Below are 23150 nucleotides of genomic sequence, written 5' to 3' on the forward strand. Positions count from 1 at the left end.
CCATTGCTCAAGGCCCCGCCTCCCACTCACTACATTCCCAGTCCCTCAGTGGCTCGGTCTCCCACACCGTCACTTACTTTCACTGGTTGAGGCAGGGGGTTGGGATGCAGGAGGGGTGGTGCCAGAAATGAGGGGTTCAGTGTGTGTGTGTAGGGTTCTGGTCTGGGCAAGGGAGTTGGGGTCCAGAAGGGGGTGAGGGCTCTGGGGTGGGGCTGGGGATGAGGGGTTCAGAGTACAGGAGGGGGCTCTGGGTTTTAGGGGGGCTCAGGGTAGGGGCGTGAGCTTACCTTGGATGGCTCCCAGTCAGTGGTGCAGTGGGGCTAAGGCAGACTCCCTGCCTGTACTGGCAGCACAGTGCTCTGGAAAGGGCCATCAGGTCCAGCTCCTAAGTTGGGGGCCAGATGGCTCTGAGCACTGCTCTCACCTGCCGGCCCTGCCCCTCAGCTCCCACTGGCTGTGGTTCCTGGCCGATGGGAGTGTGGAGCCAGTGCTTGGGGTGGGGACAGTACACAGAGCCCAATGGCCTCTCTGCCTAGGAGCTGGACCTCCTGGCTGCTTCCGGTGTGCAGCATTGTGCCAGGACAGGTAGAGACTAGCCTGCCTTAGACCTGCAGCACTGCCAATCAGACTTTTAACAGCCCGGTTGGTAGTGCTGACCGGAGCCGCCAGGGTCCCTTTTTGCTTGGTGTTCCGGTCGAAAACCAGACACCTGGCAACCCTACCCGTGAGGAGCCCCACTTCATTGGGCCCCATCTGCTTTAAGCCTCCGGAGTTGAACAGAATACAGGCACTGCCTCTCATTGGGATCCCTCAACATACTCACAGGGCGATGAGCCTCCATTTAGCACACTCTTCTGAAAGCTGAGATTTTGTGATCTAGCTGCCTACCCCCCGTTACCAGTGTTAACTGTTCAGACTCTCCTATAACTTAAAGGTTCTCTCTTGAAGAACTTCTGCCATCTGGATGCTCTGCATCCACAGGTTAACTCTTGAAGGGCATATGTGTAACACCCAATGCACAGACTGACTTTCACAGGATTCTAAACAACCATTGCTCTTAATCACAAGAAATACACAGATCTATACAAAAATAAGTCTATATACATTTCCCTGACCACCACTCACAGCTGCACATCAACACCATACTTCTTGCTAAACTATGCTCTGTCACTCGAAATACATTTTTATACTTCTGTCAACTTGCAAAATACTCTTTTTCTTAGAACAGCACTTATATAACGAAAGCATTAGCTACTACAGCTAAGGAGCATCAGAACTCAAAATGCAAATGCAAAGTAAATTACTTTAAGGGTAAAGAACTATTTGCATTTAATGGAAAATGATGAAAAAGGTTCTATGAAGAAAACAATCTTGTTTATGCAGTATGTGATACATTATCTGTCTCTCTCATACCTCATCAGTCCAGAGCATGATTCAGGTCAGAGTCCTCTGGGTCTGTCCAGGGTGCTTCTGCTTCAACACAATGGTTTATTGTTATAGTCGTGGAGCCTTTCACATGCATGCACAAACTCTCTCTCCCCCACCCCCGCAGGTCAGCTTGCTTTGACCTACATTGGCCCTAAGCAGAGTTTCCCCTGCTATGAAAGCATGCCTCTCTCTTCCCCTCTCTCCTGCCCAAAACTTTCTGTGTGTTTCCAACTCCCTCAAGTTGATATGTCCCATCATCAACTCCTGGCTTCTTTGTCCTGATGCTAGTAATTTTCCATTCTTCAAACCCAAGCCTACTTACATGCAGACTGGAGAAAGTGGCTTCTCCCAGCTCTAGACATCCTCCTCTTTAGCATATATACTGAGCAATCAGAGTACAGTCATTAAAGGTAACTATTCTCCATCGTCCCTAGTCTGGAAGAGATGTGCTTACATGCTTGTATACAGTGCTTACATGCTTGTATACAGTATACAGTGGCATTCCTTGATGCAGCAATTTTCAGTAAGAACAACTTCATAATATCAACCAGAATTTGTAAATTTCCCAGATTTCATGAGTAGCTAAACCCAGCAAGTAAAGGAATGGTGGATATTCATTTCAAAGTAGACCAGTTTCATTATGTGCTATAACTTCTGATTTATAAAAGGTGGCAGTCCCCATTGAAGACATGCAAAGAATACATCTGCGTTTCATGTTCAGACATAGGTCATCTCAAGAGTGTAAGTACAGAATTTTTATTATTTTTGTTTGCAATCAAGGTTGCCGATCCTTTTAAAAAAATAACACATAATTTTTGTACTTTGTAGCTAAAGACAAAGGAGAAAAGAATTTTGCAATGGCCTATGTAAAGCTAATGAAGGAGGATGGTACAACTCTTCAGGATGGCTCCCATGAGTTGATAGTATTAAAGGTATAGTAATGAAGGTTGTTGCATAGAAGGAATTATTTTTTTCACTGACTTTCTTACTGTTCAGTCTTCTAAGATATTCCCAATTTTCTATGGTCTTCCTCTCATTATCCTATTAAAGACTTAAATTATGTGGTCCTTCCTCTGAATGGATAAGACCGGATGCATCTTTTTCTAGAGCCAGTTAAGACAACTCCAAACATTCGCTATAAGTAGGAAACATTGTAGAGTGACACAGGACAGTTGTTGTTCCCACATTTTAACCTTTGTTGCCCTGCTTAAAGTCTACTTTGTCCCTGCTTCTAGAAGCTTGGGACAAAACTCAAGACCTGGACTTAAACCATCATTAGAGCATGGAATAAAATTCAGTTAAACACTGATTCAGTTAATTTCTCCATGATCTCTTCTGCCTTGTGACTAGTCTGTGAACAGCTTGTGACTTTCTTGTATTGTGAGGGGTTGGCTGGTTTATAATTACAATAAATACTACTTAGCTGTGAGTTGTATATGAACAGTCAGTTGCAGGGTTTTGGATACTGGACATTTGAACAGTGCTGGTTAGTTCTGTTTGGAATGGTTGACCTTTTTCCCCCCTGGTTGTATGCATGATATTAAACTTGGGTTTCCCGTGCAGATACTGAAGACTGGGAATTAGAAATGAATTTCCTGGAAATATAATCAATCCTGTTCTTAATTAGCTATTTCCAAATGTGTTTGGTCCAGTAAACTAGTTTTATGTAATATTCACAGCAAGCTAAAACAGAGGCATGCACACAACTAAAGCAAATTGTTTATAAATTCCAGTGGAGATTAATGTATTTTTTTAGATATTTGCCAACCTCTTGGTGGTGCTAAAACTGATAAATATTGAGGCCAGAAGGGACCATTATGATCATCCAGTCTTGATTGATTGTATAATGCAACCCATAAAATTTCAGCAAATGATTCCTGCATCATGCCCATAACTTCTGGTTAAGCAAGAGCATATATATTAGAAATGTTAAACTGAGTTGGCACATTATATTTGTGGTAGAAGATGGACAGATAATTTCTGACAGAGAAATGCTACTTCTAGAATTCAAACACAGAAACACCAATGCTAAGCATTTAATAACATGAGTCAGGATCCCAGAAATGGAGAGGCTGTAAACTTAAGAGGTTTTAAAGTTCTTAGATGTGCTGTTGTTTTTTTGTTTTTTTGTTTTTTTGTTTTTTTTTTTTGCTTTCTGATGTTCAGTCCTTTGGTGTGAACTTGAATCATGTTTTCAAGCTTTTCTCTGAGGGTTGGAAACTTTTTATTCAAAATGGAAGCTGAGACTCTCATGGAATCTTTTTTTTTTTTTTAACCTAATTGTGAAACTGATAAAATTGAGGAAGCAGGCAACACTTACCAATGTTCTAGTACATCTTCAACTTCAGAAGTGACCTTTCCGCCCTCGATATATCTTGATAATTTGCATGTTTTTCCTGTGCTTTGCTTGACTGCAGCTAGAGAATGGACATCTCCTCATGGGAGGGAGACCCATGTTTTTTTTTAATGCATTTGAGTGAGAACCTGAGTTTAGGCACCAAGCCTCTCTCTACATCTTGTCAGACTGGGAAGCAACCCTGACACCTCTTAGGGATGCATTAGCATAAATTATCTCAAGAATTATATAAAACCATAAAAACTGATACCATAGCTCTGTTTGCACACAGCCCTCCTTTCATAAGCCAAACCTTATGGAGCTATGGTAAATATCAAAGAATAAATCTCCTGAATCTAGAAATCCTGTGCTGAATAAATTTCAGGTCTGCGCACCTTCCTCCACATCTGCTACACTTGCTCTGCAGGCCTGGCAGTTGTGCCTTCTTATATGTCTGGAAATTCAGCTTCAAACCTGAACTGTCATGAAATTTGAATAGTTGCAACAGTATTGGGTACATATTGTGAATTCGTGGATGTACATACACTATTCGTGTATGCAAGTAGCCATTCCAAGAGCTGTAGTTAAGTATATTCTATTTTCCTTCCCTAGTACCTACCATTTCATAATCAGACTAAAGTGTTTTTTTTTTTCATTTTCATAGGCTTCTTTTGCTAGAAGCTGGTGTTGGAGAGACTGTTTTTCGTTCCAGTCTTAATTGCCAACTGAGTATAGTTTTTCCTAATTTCTCATTTCTGAATAGTTACAATGTAATCAAGTTGGATTTTATGATGGACTGCATTTGGTTTGTCATAGTATCTGTCTACCCTAATCAATATTCAAGTGAATACAATTATTGAGAGGACATCTAAAATAATTTTACAGAATACAGATTTACTTTGCCTTATACAAAATTATGTCATTTTCTTTGGCTCATCACTATTCACAGCCTCTCTTAGAAGGCCAAACGCCACAATTCTGTTTTGATTGCCTCTCTATGAAATGTCTTCAAATCAGAAGAAATAATTTCCCATTTTACATCTTGCCAATTATTCCTGAATAACATATCTAAGGTAGCACCTTTCCCCTCCATCCAGACAGTGCAGGTCACCCTCCCGTTAGATCTCAATTACATCATCTTCTGTGACATTGAAAAATGCAGCCTCAACCCCTCCACCCTCACTCCCTTATATCCATTCAAAATGGTGCTTCAAGGAAAAATTTCCAAGATTCTTGCTTTGATCATGTCATCTTCTTTGCATCCCTTCCCTGTCCTCTTCTCTATTTCATCAAACACAAACTACTTTGCCACTTTCAAGGCCCTTCATGTCCTATCCCCACTTTACTTGTCTGTCATGTTCTATTGAGAAGTCAACTTCAGCCTGCATTCTACTACTGATACCAGCCAGCATCGTCCACTTATTACATTTTCAAACAATCGCCTTTCCAATTTCTGCCAGGCTGCCTTTTGCATATGGGAAGGAGCACTCTTTGAGCACCCTCAAAGTCACCGCTCCTTAAAACTTTTCCTGTGGTGCCTAGAAAAAAATCCTGACAGTGGTGAGATTGCTGGTGTGCTGAGACTACAGCTTTCTTGCTGACCAGCATTGTTTGTGTTTACTTGCGCTCCCCTGTCTGTATGTATTCACCTGTTTTCTCTTACCTATCCTTACTTTGTAAACTATTTTTGGGGCAGGGACCCTCTTTTTGTTATGTTTGTGCAGTGCCTAATGCTCATCCATGACTTATTCCTATGCATTCCTGCAGTACAAATATGTAACTAATATCTTTTCAGGGTGATAGTAAGAAAATGGAGGATGCCGGTGCTTATCTGACTCTACCTTCCTGTCGCCAACATGTGGAGAATAAAGGATTGACCTTAAGCCGAAGTGCTAGCAGTGTAGGAGGACTCTCAGTAAGCACACGGGATGCCTTTTCTATTTCAACTCTGGTTTGTTCAACAAAGCTAACTCAAAATGGTACGCAGTTCAGATTCTTGTGTAAGCATTTGAAAAAAGGCTATTACACATTCTTAAAGATTTTTAACATCCATATGAGTTATCTTCTCTGCAATTTATTTCAGTGGGTTTACTGGGTCTTTTGAAGTGGCGCATGAAACCAGAACTGCTACAGGAAAATTTAGAAAAACTGAAGATTGTGGATGGGGAGGAAGTTGTGAAGGTATCTCCTTTTCAGTGTTACATTGTTACACAGCTGCTGTTCTGGTGCTGTTGGAGCTCTGTACATAGTAGACTGCTGGGTTCCTCTCCCCTTTAATGATGATTTTGTGAGCCTGCTGCTTCTCTTTTGACAGAGTATAGAACATTTAGGCTTCTGTCAGGCTGTTGTTCATGGCATTCAAGTCGTCTGATAGAGGGGATTGCATCATGATATCATTGGTTTTTCATGACATTGTTTATTTTTTTCCATTTAGTAGAGTTAGGTATGCCATTGTTATTCCAGAACCTAGTCTTCCTCTGCACAATGGACAAAGTACACCATTCCAATGATTTAGGAAGAGGTGATTCTGCAGAGCTCAACTGTTCATTACTCTTCCCTTAAATGAGAGAGAATTTTCTCTGTTCACATAAAATCATTATAATGACAAAGTACAAGATGCTCACATGAAACAATTTCCAATACATCTTAACATCTAATCTTGGTGAAAGCAAAATACAGTTTGAACACTTATAAGGATTAAACTAGTGGGACAGGTAAGGATAATTTTTAAATAGATATTAGATACAATATGGATGGAGAAAATCATGTAGTCACTATAGGATGGTAACTTAGGATTTCATTACTATTATGAGTAAGAGTCCTTATATTAGATAGTTTAATGTCAGAAATTCCTATGCTGACATCACACATGGTTGCTTGCTGGGCCACGTTTGAACAAGTGTGCAAGAGTACAATAAATTTTTTGATGCTATTTGTGTTAGGCTAATTTCATTTGACTTACTAGCAGATATGGACATATAGCCGAAGGTATTTGACATCTTTCAGCCATACATATAAAATTCATTTGACCATATTTGCAAATTTGAAATGCACATGTAGAAAAAAATCTAAATAACAACATAACAAATGTTTAGCCTAGATGAGAGTAGATTAGATGTTGTAATACCGAAAGAGTTATTGGATAAAGCTGAGGCCCTCTATGTTAACAAATGCAAGTAAATGCATTTACTTTAAATATCAGTTGTTTATTGCTCCATGTAAAGACTATTTGCAAGGCTGCAGAATTAGCTAAATCTGGCAGATACAAATCCTCCAGAGAAATGACTTCTGCCACTTCTCATTCCTCCTCCTAAAGGTGCCTGCCTCCAATTTTTATTTTAGTGTTTTTCTGGAAGGTAGAAAGCTGGCTTAATCTTGGTCTTTCTCCTTGTCAAATTTTATTCCCCATATGTGTATCTACATCTATCTAGCTATATATCACTAGCAGAGGTAGTAATACTGTCCTGTAATCCAATAGGTATAGCTCATTTTCTATCTACTTGAAGCTTCACACAGTTGTCTTCTGGGATACCCACCTTGATTAAGGGAATATTGCTCAGCTAACTCAGAGTCCCAGGAATATTCCAAACATAGTATTAGTCTAACACTTGTAGATCCTTAATTCAACATCTTACTGCTTCCACATGCCTTAGCCAAGGTAAACACGTTATTGTTGCTAGTTTGTGGTGCCATGTCTCTTCCTGCTGCACTTTGTATGTGTTCAAATCATTGGGAAAATAGCTAAAAGAACCATTTCTCCCCTGGCATTGGAACTTTACTTTGCACCTTTAGTTTACTCTTCAGGAAGCTATAAAACTGACTTACTATGCAAAACAGGTGACAAGGGCTAGCACATCTCATACTTGGGTCCCATAAATATTATCTCTGGCTGTGTGATCCAGGGAACTACAGACCTGAATCTGATCTCAATATATACAAGGCTTTAGAACAAATTGTGAAGGAAAGAATAATTAGACCTAAATAGGAGATAATGCAACATGGTTTTACCAGAGGCAGGCTGTGTCAGACTAACCTGACACCTTTCTTTGATAACTGATTCTTTAGACAAGAGAAATGTGGTAGATCTAATCTATATGGACTTTAGAAAAGCACTTGATAAATGATAATGAAAGCCCATTTAACAGATTCTGGACTGCTATCTTCAACACAACACAGAATTCTTGAATCTTACAGTGACTGTTGAGAATACATGTTGTTTTTAATCCAAGAAACAACAAACATTTTCTTTCAGATAAGTTTTTTTGTAACTTTTTCCTTTCTGCCCTCTCTAAAATACAAATGAAAACCTTCCCTGCTCTTTAAAGTTTTGAAAGAGGTATAATCTTAAGTGCATAAAACAGCCTCTAACTATAAGGGTTAGTAAGATACTTCCTTGTGGGCAGGAAACTCCGTAATTGTCTACTAAAGAGTTTCTGCCCCTTCCTCCAAAGCACCTAGTGTCAGCTACTGTCAGATGATGATGATGATGAGTACAGATGGGTTTCTGGCCTGATCCATTATGCTTTCTTATTCTCAAGTGGGGTTAAAGATTTATCCATCTGGGAATTTTCCTTTTGCAGAGAATACAGAATTGGGACATTAGCGTTAAAGTGGTGCTTTTCACAAGTATTCTGACACACTTAACTATACATCAGAGCTAAATTTTAATTTTGGGCTTGTCATAGACAGGTGATTAAAAATGATGGAAGAGAATAATAGTAAACATTGCTCAAACATAGCTGGTAAAGGAATATTTGCTCAGTTTGTGCTTTCTGCTGCAGTCAACAGGTATACATGAGAATAAGCATTGTTTTTTTATAGCTGGGTTATATATATTGGGGTTTTTTTTAAATGGGAATATATTATTAATGCCCTGCCTTATTATTACAAATGCAAGGTAGGTAAGAATTTGTGAAAAACTACTGAACAATGTTAATAGTTAAAGAAGACATAAAGAGAAGGCACCCAAATTAGGAGTCATATAATTTAAATCAACCTTACCTTTTAAGTCTAAAAGCAACTAATGCTATAGTAGCTACCTCTGTTCTATGGGGAGGGGGTGAAAAGTGCAGTACCCACTAGGGACTGAGGACAAAGCCAATTCAAATCAACAGGGGTCTCACTATTGACTATAATGGGCTCAGGCTCAGGCTCAGAGCAGGGATTGGCAACCTTTGGCACGCGGCCCATCAGCGAAAGCCGCTGGTGGACCAGGACAATTTGTTTACCTGCAGCGTCTTCAGGTTTGGCAGATCGTAGCTCTCACTGGCTGTGGTTCACTGTTCCAGGCCAATGGGTGCTGCGGGAAGCAGCATGGGCCAAGGAATGTGCTGGCCACCACCTCCCACAGCCCCCATTGGCCTGGTACAGCGAACCACAGCCAGTGGGAGCTGCGATTAGCGATACCTGATGATGCTGCAGGTAAACAAACCATCTCAGCCTGCCAGCGGCTTTCCCTGATGGGCCGCGTGCCAAAGGTTGCTGATCCCTGCTCTAGAGGGATAAACATCTTTTGTGCTGTTACCTTTTCAGGATGAAAAGAGCAAATATTGATCTATATCACTCAAAAAGACAGGAATTTTAATTATATACAAATTACAGATAGTGATAGCTTAAAGCATCATAGCATTGATAAAAAGCCTAAGCGTATATTATGGACTAACCGATCGGCATCTTCAGGGACATGGTCAAATTCCAGCAACTAAAGGCTATATCCTCTGAGGTGCATAAAAAATCCCCAAACAACAACAAAAAACCCACACAATTTTCCCAGGGGCCTCCAAAGTTCCATTATCTGCAAAATGAGTTCTGAATGTGATTTTTCCAGGTTATTTTAATTATTTTGTCTTGTTTCATTTTCCATCATATAGTTTCTCCAAGATACTTTGGATGCCCTGTTTAACATCATGATGGAACATTCCCATAGTGATGAATATGACATTCTAGTCTTTGATGCCCTGGTAAGAATCATCATAGAAAAAAAAAGACTACATTGCAAATAGAAAAATGAGCAAATGGACTTGAAATGTACTGAAGACACTACACTACTAAAGTGTCATAAGAGACTCCATAGTGTGTATATATACACCTCAAGGAATTAGTGTTAAAATAACATAAAACTAGTTGATTAAATGTTGCCTTTGAAGGTGTCACACTGTGTGGAGTGGCTTAGGACCATAAGTGCCAACCTCAGAGCAGACTGTCAAAAAAGGAGAGCAGACACACCAAACTGGTGATATGTTCTATAACCCTGTAACAAATCTGATCTCTGAAAGCATTATAAACAGTGTTACCATGGAGGCACAGGCAGTCCTCTTGGGTATTCCACTCTATCTTGCCACTCAGGCAAATTAGACGAAGAGATAAATGGTCACTTACGCCAAAGGTCACAAAATACTCAGGTTGCTCCCAGTCTTAATAGACCAGTCACTTTCGCCAGATGAATTTATACCTCAGATCTCTCACCAAAGACAACACTGGTAGTCAGACTTATAGTAAAGTAAGAATTTATTGACTAGGAAAAAAATCAGAGTTATTTACAGGTTAAAGCACGCAGTCTGTGGTTCCAAAAGGCAACAGATGTCTACATCTGTCAATTCAAAATATCTTTCAGGGCAAACCCAGAGTAACCATGGGGATCTCTGCTTCAGTTTAGTTCTGACCCTGTCTGAGCCCAAACATCAAAAAAAAGATGAATTTTTTTCTGTTCTATTTCCTCCCACCAGCATTCAATCTGATGGTAGGGGCTTTCTTGCACTAACACACTTTTGTGGGTCAGAGAGAGCCATTAACTAAGTCTTTGTATTGTGATGTTCCACATTGGCCTACTTAGTTCTGATAGTGCTTCTTGATGGGCAGTGGACCATTCCTTCTGATTAGGTCCATAGGGTCATAGCAAGCACTTCTACAGTTAGAAAATAAAACTTACATATCACCTTATAGCTTGGGATACAGACATGAAGAGTGAAATTAATACATGAAGCAACTTAAAAGCATTTCATAAAGTCTAAAAATATTGTTATAAATCCAGTACCCATCTTAACCACGTTAACATAAGTGAGCTGGACTGGTTTCCAGCAATGAATTTGTCAGAGCTCTGCTGAAGCCTAAAGCCTTGGCAAAAGCTGGCACCTTATCTGCCAGCATCAGAGTGAATAGCTAAATCTGCTGAAACTATGCACAAAGTAAGTTCTTAAAAATAAATGTTTCAGAATGCTAAATACTTCAGGAACCCGATATTTACATTTTAATGTTGTATGCGTGGCAAACACTAATTTGATTAATCTCGCTTTAGATTTATATAATAGGACTTATTGCAGACAGGAAATTTCAACATTTCAATACTGTTCTGGAGGCTTATATACAACAGCACTTCAGTGCAACTTTGGCTTACAAGTAAGTTTTATTCTTTTTTTTTCTCTCTTTTTTTTTAAAAAATCCCCCAGTCATTTTTTCAAAGTTAACAAGTAACTTTAATCTCATTAGATGTCTTGACTTGATAACGTACTGCAATACGTTGGCCAAATTGAGACCCTTTTCAGTTTGTTTAGTCCTCCTGCAGGCCAAACTCCTGTGGATTTCAAAGAGGTCTAAACATACATAAGGACTGAAGAAAACCTTAAGGGATTCAGGGTTTTGTCCAGTATGAAGCAGATTGATTACAGCAGTTTTGTACAAACTCTGGCAGAAGCCTCTGGCTGTGGAAAGCCTCAAAAGGCTGTGGTTAGCTGTACAGCAATGCATAAACCTCCCCTGTGCTGAGGAGTCTGCAACCAGATAATCATTGCTGCAAAATTCATCAGAGTTTGCTTGGGATGGTTGTGGTTATGGCAGTAAGTAATGAATTCAGCACATTCCTTTGGTAGCCTCCATTTGCAGGGATCCCATATAGTCCCCAATAAACAATGGAACTTTCCTCGCTATGTAGAATCCCAGGAACCACTACCTCTACTCACTAGTATGTAATGGGTTGAAGTGGGATAGGCAGGTACAGTTGACCAACAAGGGTCAATTTAGTTGTGATGCAGGAAGACAAGAAAACTGGCTCATAGGAAGTTCCCAGCATTTTTATATTGTAATGAAAGAACCTATTATAACTGGAGTTGTCACAAATGTCACTCAATGTTTTTTGCCAAAAAAACACCAATTTGTCAAAACCAAAACTATTTGCAAAACAGGAGTGGGTTTAAACTTGAAAAAATGTAAAGAAAATTTCAAAATAGACTGTTTTGGTTTGGCATTCTTGAAATGCAAAAACTCCAGCTTTTCAATGTGAAACAACTTAACATTTTGAAAGGTAAGCTTAATTAGACTGAGAATGGTTAAAAAGAAAAGAGGGGTGGGAAGTGGGGTGAGAGAAGAAAAAAAGGGCAACATCAAAACACCATTTTTCAATTGATCCAAAATGTGGGGAGGAGGCAGCCAACAGGAGAGTTTTTTGGCTAATGAATATTTGAGATTTTGAATTTGTCCCAGTTTAAGATGTGTGTGGGGGGAGGAGGTCAAACTAATGTTTCTGGAAATGGGAAACTGTTTCTCACCCAACTCTAATAATGAATCGGTAGGGGTCCCATCAAGGTTGACATGACACACTTCTGAAACTGTAATGACCAAAATTGAGAAACTCAGGGTATGTCTATATCTGGGAGACTATGATGGCATAATCCTATAGTGTAAACATAGCCTGTACTGACAGAAGGAGTTTCTCTGTTGGCATAGGAACAACCTCCCTGAATGTTAGCGATGTCAACAGAAGCTGTTCTGTTACTATAGCTGTGTCTATACTGGGGGGTTTATAAGCATAGCTGTGTCTACTGAGGATTTTTTCCCACATCCCTGACGGACATAACTCTACCAATAAACTTTTCAGCATAGACCAGACCTCAGTCTTAAGGGCCTGATTCTGCTCCCATTTAAATAAATGGGAAGAATCAATTTGACAGCAGTGATAACAGGAGAAAATTGCACTTGCCTGACATTTTTGTTAGCATGTAATGTGTAGTGCAGCAGAGATTCCCCTCAGGGCATGCAATGAGGAAACAGGTAAATATCGTACATATTTTATATTAGATATTTTATTTGAGCAGTCATGCCACTAGTGTTTAATAGTTTTAGAGCATGTGACTACATTTAGTCCTTCCTATTATGACAGGCAAAAGTCACCTAGACTCCTAGAGTACAATGCATATAAAGGATTAAACTTCCTTGTACACGGATCACTGGCACTAAAACGAATGCTGCTGAATCGTAGTTTCCAGGATTGTCAGCTCTGGTGCTGATAGTTTCTATACTCAAAACTTATCTCATTTCAGAATCAGTTATTTGCTATTCATTCTCATCACATTTATAGGAATCTTACAATTGGTATGTACAGTAGTAAAAATATTTAATTTGGTTTATTTTTATATCTGCAATTTGAGTCTTGATGTACTATGTAACTGCAGATTAAGAATGTTGAGTAATTTACTGAGAGAAAACTAGTTACTGAAGTGCATTTCTTTTTAAAAGTGTGTTTTTGAAATTATCCCTAATTCAGGAAACTAATGACGGTTCTGAAGACTTATTTGGATACTTCCAGTAGAGGGGAACAATGTGAGCCTATACTAAGAACTTTGAAAGCACTGGAATACGTGTTCAAATTCATTGTTCGGTCAAGAACATTATTTTCACAGTAAGTACTTGTTCTGTAAGCACTTGATTGATTAGTGCTGCAATGGCACAAAGGTGTAATACTAGTGTTGGTAGGGGGAGAGGAAGAATTGGGCACACACCTGTAGGAATTTTCTGATCATCTTTTTATTTCAAATTGAGCACAAGAGTTATCAGATGATGGTGTTCTTGGCCTAAAGTTTTAAGGATTAATACTTTATTCAGGTGATAAATTTTTTTCATCATGAAAATTGTCACAAAAAGTAAACATTCACTTTCCATTTCATTCAGAACACAAATTCCCAATTCCTACTAACATAATGACCTCACTTGAAAGGTGATTACCAATGACATCAGATTGTTTTTCCAGCTATTTGGCTTGGGCCAAAGAGCATGACAGATGGCCTAAAGTTTAGATGCTTGCCTTTCAGATCATCATATTTAGCAGATCAAAGATTGTGCATAGCACAATGTAATAATTTTGGACTAACCATAATTGAATTGAATGTAGAGCTCCAGTTATCCAGTTAAGAAGCTGGAGGATTAATTTTAGAGGGAAAGATTAAAAGGAACTAGGTATGTATAGCTCAGTAATGTGAGAACAGATGGGGAATTGTACAAGCTTTTTTAAAGTATAGCAAAAAGGGAAGACTTTTTAGAGCGATAGAAAAGGTTATAAATGTGAGCAATGAAATAAAATGAAAGGAAATTTATGCTTAATAGTGTGAAACACTTCACAGCAGTAAAATCTATTAAAGTGAAGAATACTCTTCCAAGGGATGAAAGTCCTGTTGCTTGAGACATTAAGAATGTAATGGGGCGGGGGGGAAATCTTTAAACCTTTGTAGGAAGGAATTCTGCACTCCCAAGGGAGGAGGGAGGTCTGAGTGGGTGACTTAATGAAACTTTTCCATCCCTAACCTCTTTGACATGATTCTATGGTTTTTATCTTTGTTGGTTTTATAAAGGAACATATTTTTACTCAGGAAAGATGAAGTATCATTTTATATTCCAGACATAAGGAAAGTGTCTCACATGGAGGTAGAATCACCAGGAGAAAAATGCACATTTCATCCCTGAAACTAAGACCATTATCTATCCCTTTGGTGTTTAGTCCTTAATGTTTGAAGAACAACAAAACTCTCTTTACTGAGAATAACTAACTGCAAAACAGCTCTCTTTATTTATATGATCTTTAAAAAAAATACTAGTAATTTTTCGATCTTCAAAGGCTCTATCACTTGATGAATCCACTACTACACCACATCAAAGAGAAAAAGAACAAAGCAATGAAAAAACTTGACTTGGAAAGCCAAAAGTTGCCCTTGAATTTGTACATGGGATTGACTGAAGTCCAGTGAAAGCTCTGTTATGTATCCTGAGAGAAGAAATTTCCCCCAGTACTAATACCTCTCCATAATAACCTGATGAAAGAGGTGTTGGGTATAGCTATCATATGAGGTTCTTCATTTCCAGAGACTCCCTTTTCCAATCCACTTAGTCCATGAAGTAGGATTTAACGGTTACTTATTAACCTATTATTTATTTCTATTACTGTAGTACCTAGGAGCCACAGTACAAAATACTGGTCTCTGCCCCAAAGAGCTTACAGTCTAAGTAGATGACAAGAGACAGATGGAAATAGATGTGGGGTACAAGGAAACAATGAGACAATACTGGACAGCATGATTAGTCTCAGCACACCAGTGGCCTAATGGTTATCAAGTTTGGTTACTTTGTAGGAATCACAGCAAAGAAGAATTTCGAGGAGAGTTTTAAAGGACAATGAGGCAGATTTGTGGATGTTTATGGGAGTGTCCCCTAAGCATGAGACAACATGAGTGAAAAAGCATGAAGGCACTTGTTTCGAATATTTAACAATCAGGCAATGGAAGCTAGCATCAAGGGCCCACAGAAGGGGGAGGTGGCTTCACAATACTGAAAGAGAGATGATAGATAAGATGGAATTGGCCCTGAAGGGACTTGAAAGTGAAGACAAGTAGTGTATGTTTGATGTAACAGAGAAAGTGGAGGGATTCAAAGAGAGGGTGGTATGGTCAAAGCAACTGATAATATTTTTTGCAGCAAGATATTGCAGTAATTATGACATGAGATGAATGTGTGCTAGAATTTTAGTTGTGGAGAGACTAGAAGGGCCTTATTTTAGAAATATTATGCAGAAAGAATCTGCAAGATTCGTTTGAATCCTAAATGTGAGAACCTGAAGAGTTTTGAATTGAAGATGACTCCCAGAATATGGGCCTGAGTGATGGGCTGGATGGTAAAGAAAGTAGTGGGGAGAGCTTATGGGGAAACATTGGGTTCACTTTTAGCCATGCTGCACTTGAGCTGATGGCAGAAGAAGAGAGAGATGAAATACAACATTAGCTCTGAATTGTAGGAGGGAAGAGGAAGGTCATGTCATTTTGACAGTTTTCTCTTGGAAGAAATCAGTGAGATACTGTGCAGAGAGAGAAGGGGAGGGTTTGAGGAGCAAGTCAGAGATGGTGAAATGGTGATGGGGATTGCAGGTATCAGAATCCATTAAATTGGAGAAGGAAAGTAATTTAGCTAGGAAGATGTGGAATTGAAGGGACTATTGTGCTTCTGTGACTTTTACACTGATGTAGCTACACAAGTCTGGCTGGGCTGCATTGATGTGATTTAAGCTTTTTTGAAAATTGGCTAAGTTGCATCAGTACATCTATAGTGGGACAGGGGGGATATTCTGTCCTGTATGTGTGCAGAGACTGAGCATTCCAGCTAAAAGCCATTTTCTCTCCTTACTGGTTTTTTCCCTTTCCTTGGGAGAAAGGGAAATGCCATGGTGTAAAACCTGTGGGTCTACATATCTACACTGGAGGCTTCTACCAATGTAGCTATGTCCATGTACACACACAAACTCAAACCCTGAATTATAGAAGCCCTTGGTTTCTCATGCAATGTGCTAACAGCTGAACAATCTACAGATGTAACTTAGTACAAAAAAGAATAAAACCAGTAAGGTAGAAATTTTACTAAATGGGGAAGTAATAGCTAAGACCTAACAATAATGACTTTAGCTAAAGGTTTCAGCCTTTAACTATTTATTTTTATTATTTGTTTTGACCACTGAAAGTGTGGAGCAATATATCTGGTACCAGAAGGACAGCTGGGGTCTCCTTTAGTTCTATTGATTTTTTTATAATAAGAAAAGAGAACTAAACCAAAATGTCTGTTCTTTCTGTATAGCAAAGGACCTTCAGTACCTACACCTAAATCAAACACTAAATGGCACTTGTGTTTTAAAAGTCATAAAGTTGGTTTTTTTTAAATTTTTGATTTCTAGAGATCAATGCTTTGCATATTTTTGTCCTACTTTATGCATTGGTATGTAGTTATTATAGATAATAAGTAAGTTTTACCATCAGTGAAAACAACAGTTTGATAGCATTATTTGGTAAAATCATAAATTATTGCAAAGGCATTTGTGATGGTGAATTAAATTTCTAGGAGCAAATTACCAAATGTTTGAGAGATTATCTATCATTTTATTTGGGTTTTTATGCTGCTGCTTTTTTACACAAGAACTTTTACTCTTGGGAATCTGTTTAGTTTTTTTACATCTTTAATCACTCACTCTGTCAGATTATAGCTAATTATTTCACAATACCATTAGCTTAAAGGGGACCAATGCAGAATATAATATCCTTACTGAAATGTTCTTGACAATATCACTTTTGGCCTCAAAATATTACCTCTTTAATTGTTGCTATTTTGATGATGAAAACCACCATTATATTGCCAAGAAAATTTAATTCCCTCTACCCCTGCAAAACTTGTATCCTTAAAGCCACATTTTTCACACATCCTCTCCCAGTTCTGCTATTGACTCACTAATTGTGCGAGTTTGGTCTCACCACTTAATTGGTTTCCCCCTCATTAAAATTGCAATAGCTGTTGGCTTTTATATAGTGCTTCTCATCTCAGGATCCCAAAGCTTTCTACTAAATATTGCTATGCAATATTGTGCTCTTTCTACAAAGAGACAACAGAAGTTAATGTTGCTAGTTTTGGATTGATTGTACATAGCCATCATTCAGGCACAATCCATGAACCTTGTATTGCTAACACAAAAATATACTAGTACTGAGAGTGGCATTAAACTCAACCGAAGTGGGAAAGGGTCATGAGACTGGGGCTATGTCTGCCCACTCCCCTATCTCCTGGGCAATGGATTGGCACAGTGAGAGCACATGATGCATCCTGGAAAATGGCATAGCAGTGAAAACTGCTGTGTATGATCTCCCAGTGCTGCTGGCACAATGGTTCTGGGAACTGCCTCTCTTCACCCTATCTAGTGTGACCATTGGCTGAATTCACTGTTTTGTCTATCTAAGGTAGAATGAAGGGACAAGATACATCACCCATAAACACAAATAGGATCAACATAATGTTGTTTACATAAACTTACATATTGTGCAGCATCTTTGTTTGACATCAGTTTTTATTCTGTCCCGTATCACTTCTTACCACCTACATACAGATATCACCCTCCCGTAGCTTACACACACTGACTTACAAACTTTGAAAGAAAGATACGCAAGGTGCCAATGTAAAGCTTTCTCAGTTCAACATTCAACATTCTAAAGGTGTGTACTATTCACTTTACATTTTGTAACTTTCCTGACTTGCACCATCAGTGTGGACCAAATACCTAACTGCACCCTTGTACCAATTCCTTGCCTCTGTAGGATTGTAACGGGATGGCACTAACCTCTCTCAACCTCACCCCCCATTGGCAGAGCGTGCATGCCTGGACTCTTTCTGCCTTTTGGTGTGTCTTCAGCAACTCACCCTCTGGCCGAGTCCCACAGTCTGTACGTGAAGTAAAAAGCAAACCCCTTCTGGGGGCACAAGTCCAACAAAGGGGTCTATCTAGGCACCCTCTGTAAGGTCCCTTTATCTGCAGCCCTATCCCTGGGCTCACTCCTCAATCAGTCCAGCAGGGCCTATTGCAGTACTCTGGTTTGAACAGTCTCTCTGCCCCTTCTGGGATCTCTCAAATTGTCCCTGCTCTGGAATAGAGCAGTGCCCACAGGGCTCCCTCCCTGGTAGCAATGTCTTTGCCTTCTTCGGGCCTTTCTTGGCCCAGCTTTCTGGGGTGCATCAAAAGTCCAGGCCACTTCCCCAGTGACTAGTGCAGGAAGGGGGGCACCAGGACCACCCACTGCTCCAGATTCCAGCCCCAGGATCCTGTAGACAACACCATCAACATTGTCCCTTTTAAATAAACTCTCTCTCTTCTACAATTCTGTGGGCCACTTCCCTAGTACAATCTTCACCCTGATTTCAAGGCCTTGTCCCGTTGAGTCCTAGCAGTGAGCCTAGAGCTCCTTCTTGTTCTCCACAGTCTGCCAGCCCTGCTCCATCTGATGTCCTGTAGCTCTCTCAGCTGTCTAGCTCCTCCAGCTCCAGCAAGGAATGGAACTCACTTTGGCTTTGCAGCTCTTTTTATACCAGCCTGCTGGGCCAGGATTGGCTGCCTGTAGCCCCTTCAGATTGGCTAAGTCCCACACTGCCACTCTTCGCAGCTTGAAGGACCCTCTCTATTGCCCTTTTCTGGGGCGGAGTGTGGCAGGGCTGCAAGGCCTCCAGCAGGGGCCTCAGGTCCTAGTCCACCCCATCATAAGTATACCCAGCCACTTTCCATTTACCCAGGCAATACAGCTGTGACACATGCTCAGTATCTAACATGTATTCTCTTCTCCTTTGTTACTACAAAAACAGAGCCTCAGAAAACAGCACAATGTGCAATTCCCACAAACTTTATAGTACATTTGTTCACCCTGAATGCCCTGTTAGATTTATTTTGAACACCACAGAAAATGCTCTTCTGGTATCAAACAGGAATTGTGTATATGTAAACAGCCCTACAACAGAAATACTCTCTGACCTTGACTATAAGGTTGATTCCATGGCTCCAAAAGTTTTCTACTTCTTGAGCTTCTTAGAGTCGCTGACAACAGTGCATTTAAAAGGCTGTCTTGCACTACTTTTGTTAACAGTGAAATTTTAATAATAGAGAAAGGGACATTAGTTTAAGTTTTTAAATACATTATTTAAAATGAAGTTTAAAGACAAAATAAAAAATTGATAGATCTCCTAAACACTTGCAAGATCTTAAGTATTCTAGGGACAAACTCAGTTGTGGTGATATTTCATAAATAAAGAACTGAGGATGAAATGATCTATTCATTACTTCATGCTGATGGGAAGCAAAGGAAACTTCCTCACATTTGCAATTAAATATTTCTAGAGGTCTGTACTCTTACATTAACATGTCTTTTCTGTATAGCAGTAACAGAACTGTGTGCTTTTTCTCTAATACTGCCACTGACAAGAGCATAGAAGATGGCATTGTTGGGAGTGAACTTTGAAGATCAAATTATAGAATACATATGTAGGTTATGGAAATACATATTTTTAAAATTCAGATAACTGAATCAGAGCACATAAAGGTATAGACTTGGGAGGGGATGTATAACTCCTGCAGCTTGTGTAATAGTTATGAATAAAACACAAAGCTGTTCAACATGATTACTATACTTTTTGATGCACTTCAAATGTACTTGAAGTAAGCACTGACTTCTAAGTAAGCTAGTTCCAAAAGAACTGAATTTTTTCAGGTATGTTACCTTTTCCTTTTATGCTTAAGGAAATACAGGTTAACTTGTATATCAGAAAGAATTGGTGGTAGCTGTTAAGTTAACTTATAAGTTGTAACTGCTCCCATACTTGGCCTCTTTAGAACACGTATTCCTCATTGTGCTGAAAGATTTGACTAGAATTTCAGTGTACATTGCCATTTTATCTTAATGATGGAGCCATAACCAACAGTTTAATGCTGCAGTCAGTGTTCACAAAAGCAATCTTCACTCATCAATATTTCATAGAATCATAGAATATCAGGGTTGGAAGGGACTTCAGGAGGTCATCTAGTCCAATCCTCAGCTTAAAGCAGGACCAATGCTCAACTAAATCATCCCAGCCAGGGCTTTGTCAAGCCTAACTAAAAACCTCTAAAGAAGGAAATTCCACCACGTCCCTAGGTAACCCATTCCAGTGCTTCATCACCCTCCTAGTGAAAAAGTTTTTCCTAATATCCAACCTAAACCTCCCCCACTGAAACTCGAGACAATTACTCCTTGTTCTGTCATCTGCTACCACTGAAAACAGTCTAGATCCATCCTCTTTGGAACCCCCTTTCAGGTAGTTGAAAGCAGCTATCAAATCCCCCCTCTTTCTTCTCTTCTGCAGACTAAACAATCCCAGTTCCCTCAGCCTCTCCTCATAACACGTATACTCCAGCCCCTTAACCATTTTTGTTGCCCTCCACTGGATTCTCTTCAATTTTTCCACATCCTTCTTGTAGTGTGGGGCCCAAAACTGGACACAGTACTCCAGCTGGCAATGCCCCTACAGATACAGTCCAAAATGCCATTAGCCTTCTTTGCAACAAGGGCACACTGTCGACTCATATCCAGCTTCTTGTCCACTGAAGCCCCTAGGTCCTTTTCTGCAACACTGCTCCCTAGCCATTCGATCCCTAGTCCATAGCAGTCAATGGGATTCTTCCATCCTAAGTGCAGGACTCTGCACTTGTCCTTGCTGAACCTCATCAGCTTTCTTTTGGCCCAGTCCTCTAATTTGTCTAGGTCCCTCTGTATCCTATCTCTACCCTCCAGAGTATCTACCACTCCTCTCAGTTTAGTGTCATCTGCAAACTTGCTGAGGGTGCAGTCCACGCCATCCTCCAGATCATTAATGAAGATATTGAACAAAATTGGCCCGAGGACCGACCTTTGGGGCACTCCTCTTGATACCGGCTGCCAACTAGACATGGAGCCATTGACCACTACCCATTGAGCCTGACGATCTAGCCAGCTTTCTGTCCATCTTATAGTCCATTCATCCGGCCCATACTTCTTTAACTTACCGGCAAGAATACTGTGGGAAACCATATCAAAAGCTTTACTAAAGTCAAGGAATAACACATCCACTGCTTTCCCCTCATCCACAGACCCAGTTATCTCCTCATAGAAGGCAATTAGGTTAGTCAGGCATGACTTGCCCTGGGTGAATCCATGCTGAATGTTCCTGATGACTTTCCTCTCCTCTAAGTGCTTCAGAATTGCTTCCTTGAGGACCTGCTCCATAATTTTTCCAGGGACTGAGGTGAGGCTTACCTGTAGTTTCCCAGATCCTCCTTTTTCCCTTTTTTAAAGATGGGCACTACATTAGCCTTTTTCCAATCATCCGGGACCTCCCTCGATCACCGTGAGTTTTCAAAGATAATGGCCAATGGCTCTGCAATCACATCTGCCAACTCCTTTAGCACCCTATGATGCCATGCATCCAGCCCCACGGACTTGTGCTTGGTCCAGCTTTTCTAAATAGTCCTGAACCACTTCTTTCTCCACAGAGGGCTGGTCACCTCCTTCCCATGCTGTGCTGCCCAGTGCAGTAGTCTAGTAGCTGACCTTGTTCGTGAAGACAGAGGCAAAAAAAGCATTGAGAACATTAATTTTTTCCACATCCTCTGTCACTAGGTTGCCTCCCTCATTCAGTAAGGGGTCCACCCTTTCCTTGACTTTCTTCTTGTTGCTAACATACCTGAAGAAACCCTCCTTATTACTCTTAACATCTCTTACTGTCTGCAACTCCAAGTGTGATTTGGTCTTCCTGATTTCACTCCTGCATGCCTTGGCAATATTTTTATACTCCTCCCTGGTCATTTGTCCAATCTTCCACTTCTTGTAAGCTTCTTTTTTTTTGTGTTTAAGATCAGCAAGGATTTCACTGTTAAGCCAAGCTGGTTGCCTGCCATATTTACTATTTTTTCTACACATTGGGATGTTTGGTTCCTGCAACTTCAATAAGGATTCTTTAAAATATAGGCAGAAATCCTGGACTCCTTTCCCCCTCATGTCATTCTCCCATGGGATCCTGCCCATTAGTTCCATGAGGGAGTCAAAGTCTGCTTCCTGAAGTCCAGGGTTCATATTCTGCTGCTCTGCTTTCTTCCTTGTGTCAGGATCCTGAACTCGACCATCTCATGGTCACTGCCTCCCAAGTTCCTTTTGCTTCCCCTACTAATTCTTCCCTGTTTGTGAGCAGCAGGTCAAGAAGAGCTCTACCCCATTTACATTGGAAGGTAGTCCCAGTAAAATCAATGATGGAGCCCATAAAACCCCTCCCTCACTATCTTTAATATCAGCATTCAATAGTTGTAGTACTGCTGCTGCAGTACTGAACAGTTTGTTTCCATGTTGCTGTCATTGATCTATTAGTTATGCAATTAGAGCTGGGTGAAAAATTTTGGTGGAATCTTGTTTGTCAAATGCAAATTTGGGTTGACCTAAGTATATTTTAAATTTGTGTCATTTACATTGAATTGTTTCAGTAAAAAATAATTTTCTCAAAATATTAGTTGCATTTTGACATTTTAAAAATTAAATTTAGATTTTTTTTTTACTCAAAATTACTTCAGTTTAGGAATTTACTTTAATATAAAAAAAATGTAACTCCCCCCCATTAAATGAAATGTTTCATTTCAGTTCAAAGAAAATATTCTGTTCAGCCCAAAACACACATGCACACAATTGGGTTGATCTGAAACAAGTTATTCAATTTTTGGGGGGTACTGCAAGCAAACTGACAACAATTATTTGTAGAGTTCTACAAATGAATAAAGGTG

General features: G+C 39.8%; 1 protein-coding gene across 1 annotated transcript in view; it reads left to right on the plus strand.

Annotated features, from left to right (window-relative positions):
* DOCK2 (dedicator of cytokinesis 2) overlaps positions 1–23150 on the plus strand; it is a 513293-nt gene that overhangs the window by 80707 nt on the left and 409436 nt on the right. The window contains exons 16-22 of the mRNA XM_050962509.1: positions 2097–2169; positions 2257–2360; positions 5559–5742; positions 5847–5944; positions 9634–9723; positions 11058–11158; positions 13299–13433. Of these exons, the coding sequence (XP_050818466.1) occupies positions 2097–2169; positions 2257–2360; positions 5559–5742; positions 5847–5944; positions 9634–9723; positions 11058–11158; positions 13299–13433 (785 nt within the window). The remainder of the gene's footprint in view (positions 1–2096; positions 2170–2256; positions 2361–5558; positions 5743–5846; positions 5945–9633; positions 9724–11057; positions 11159–13298; positions 13434–23150) is intronic.

The sequence above is a fragment of the Gopherus flavomarginatus genome, chromosome 7, assembly GCF_025201925.1.
Source record: "Gopherus flavomarginatus isolate rGopFla2 chromosome 7, rGopFla2.mat.asm, whole genome shotgun sequence".
In the NCBI taxonomy this organism is placed as follows: Eukaryota; Metazoa; Chordata; order Testudines; family Testudinidae; genus Gopherus; species Gopherus flavomarginatus.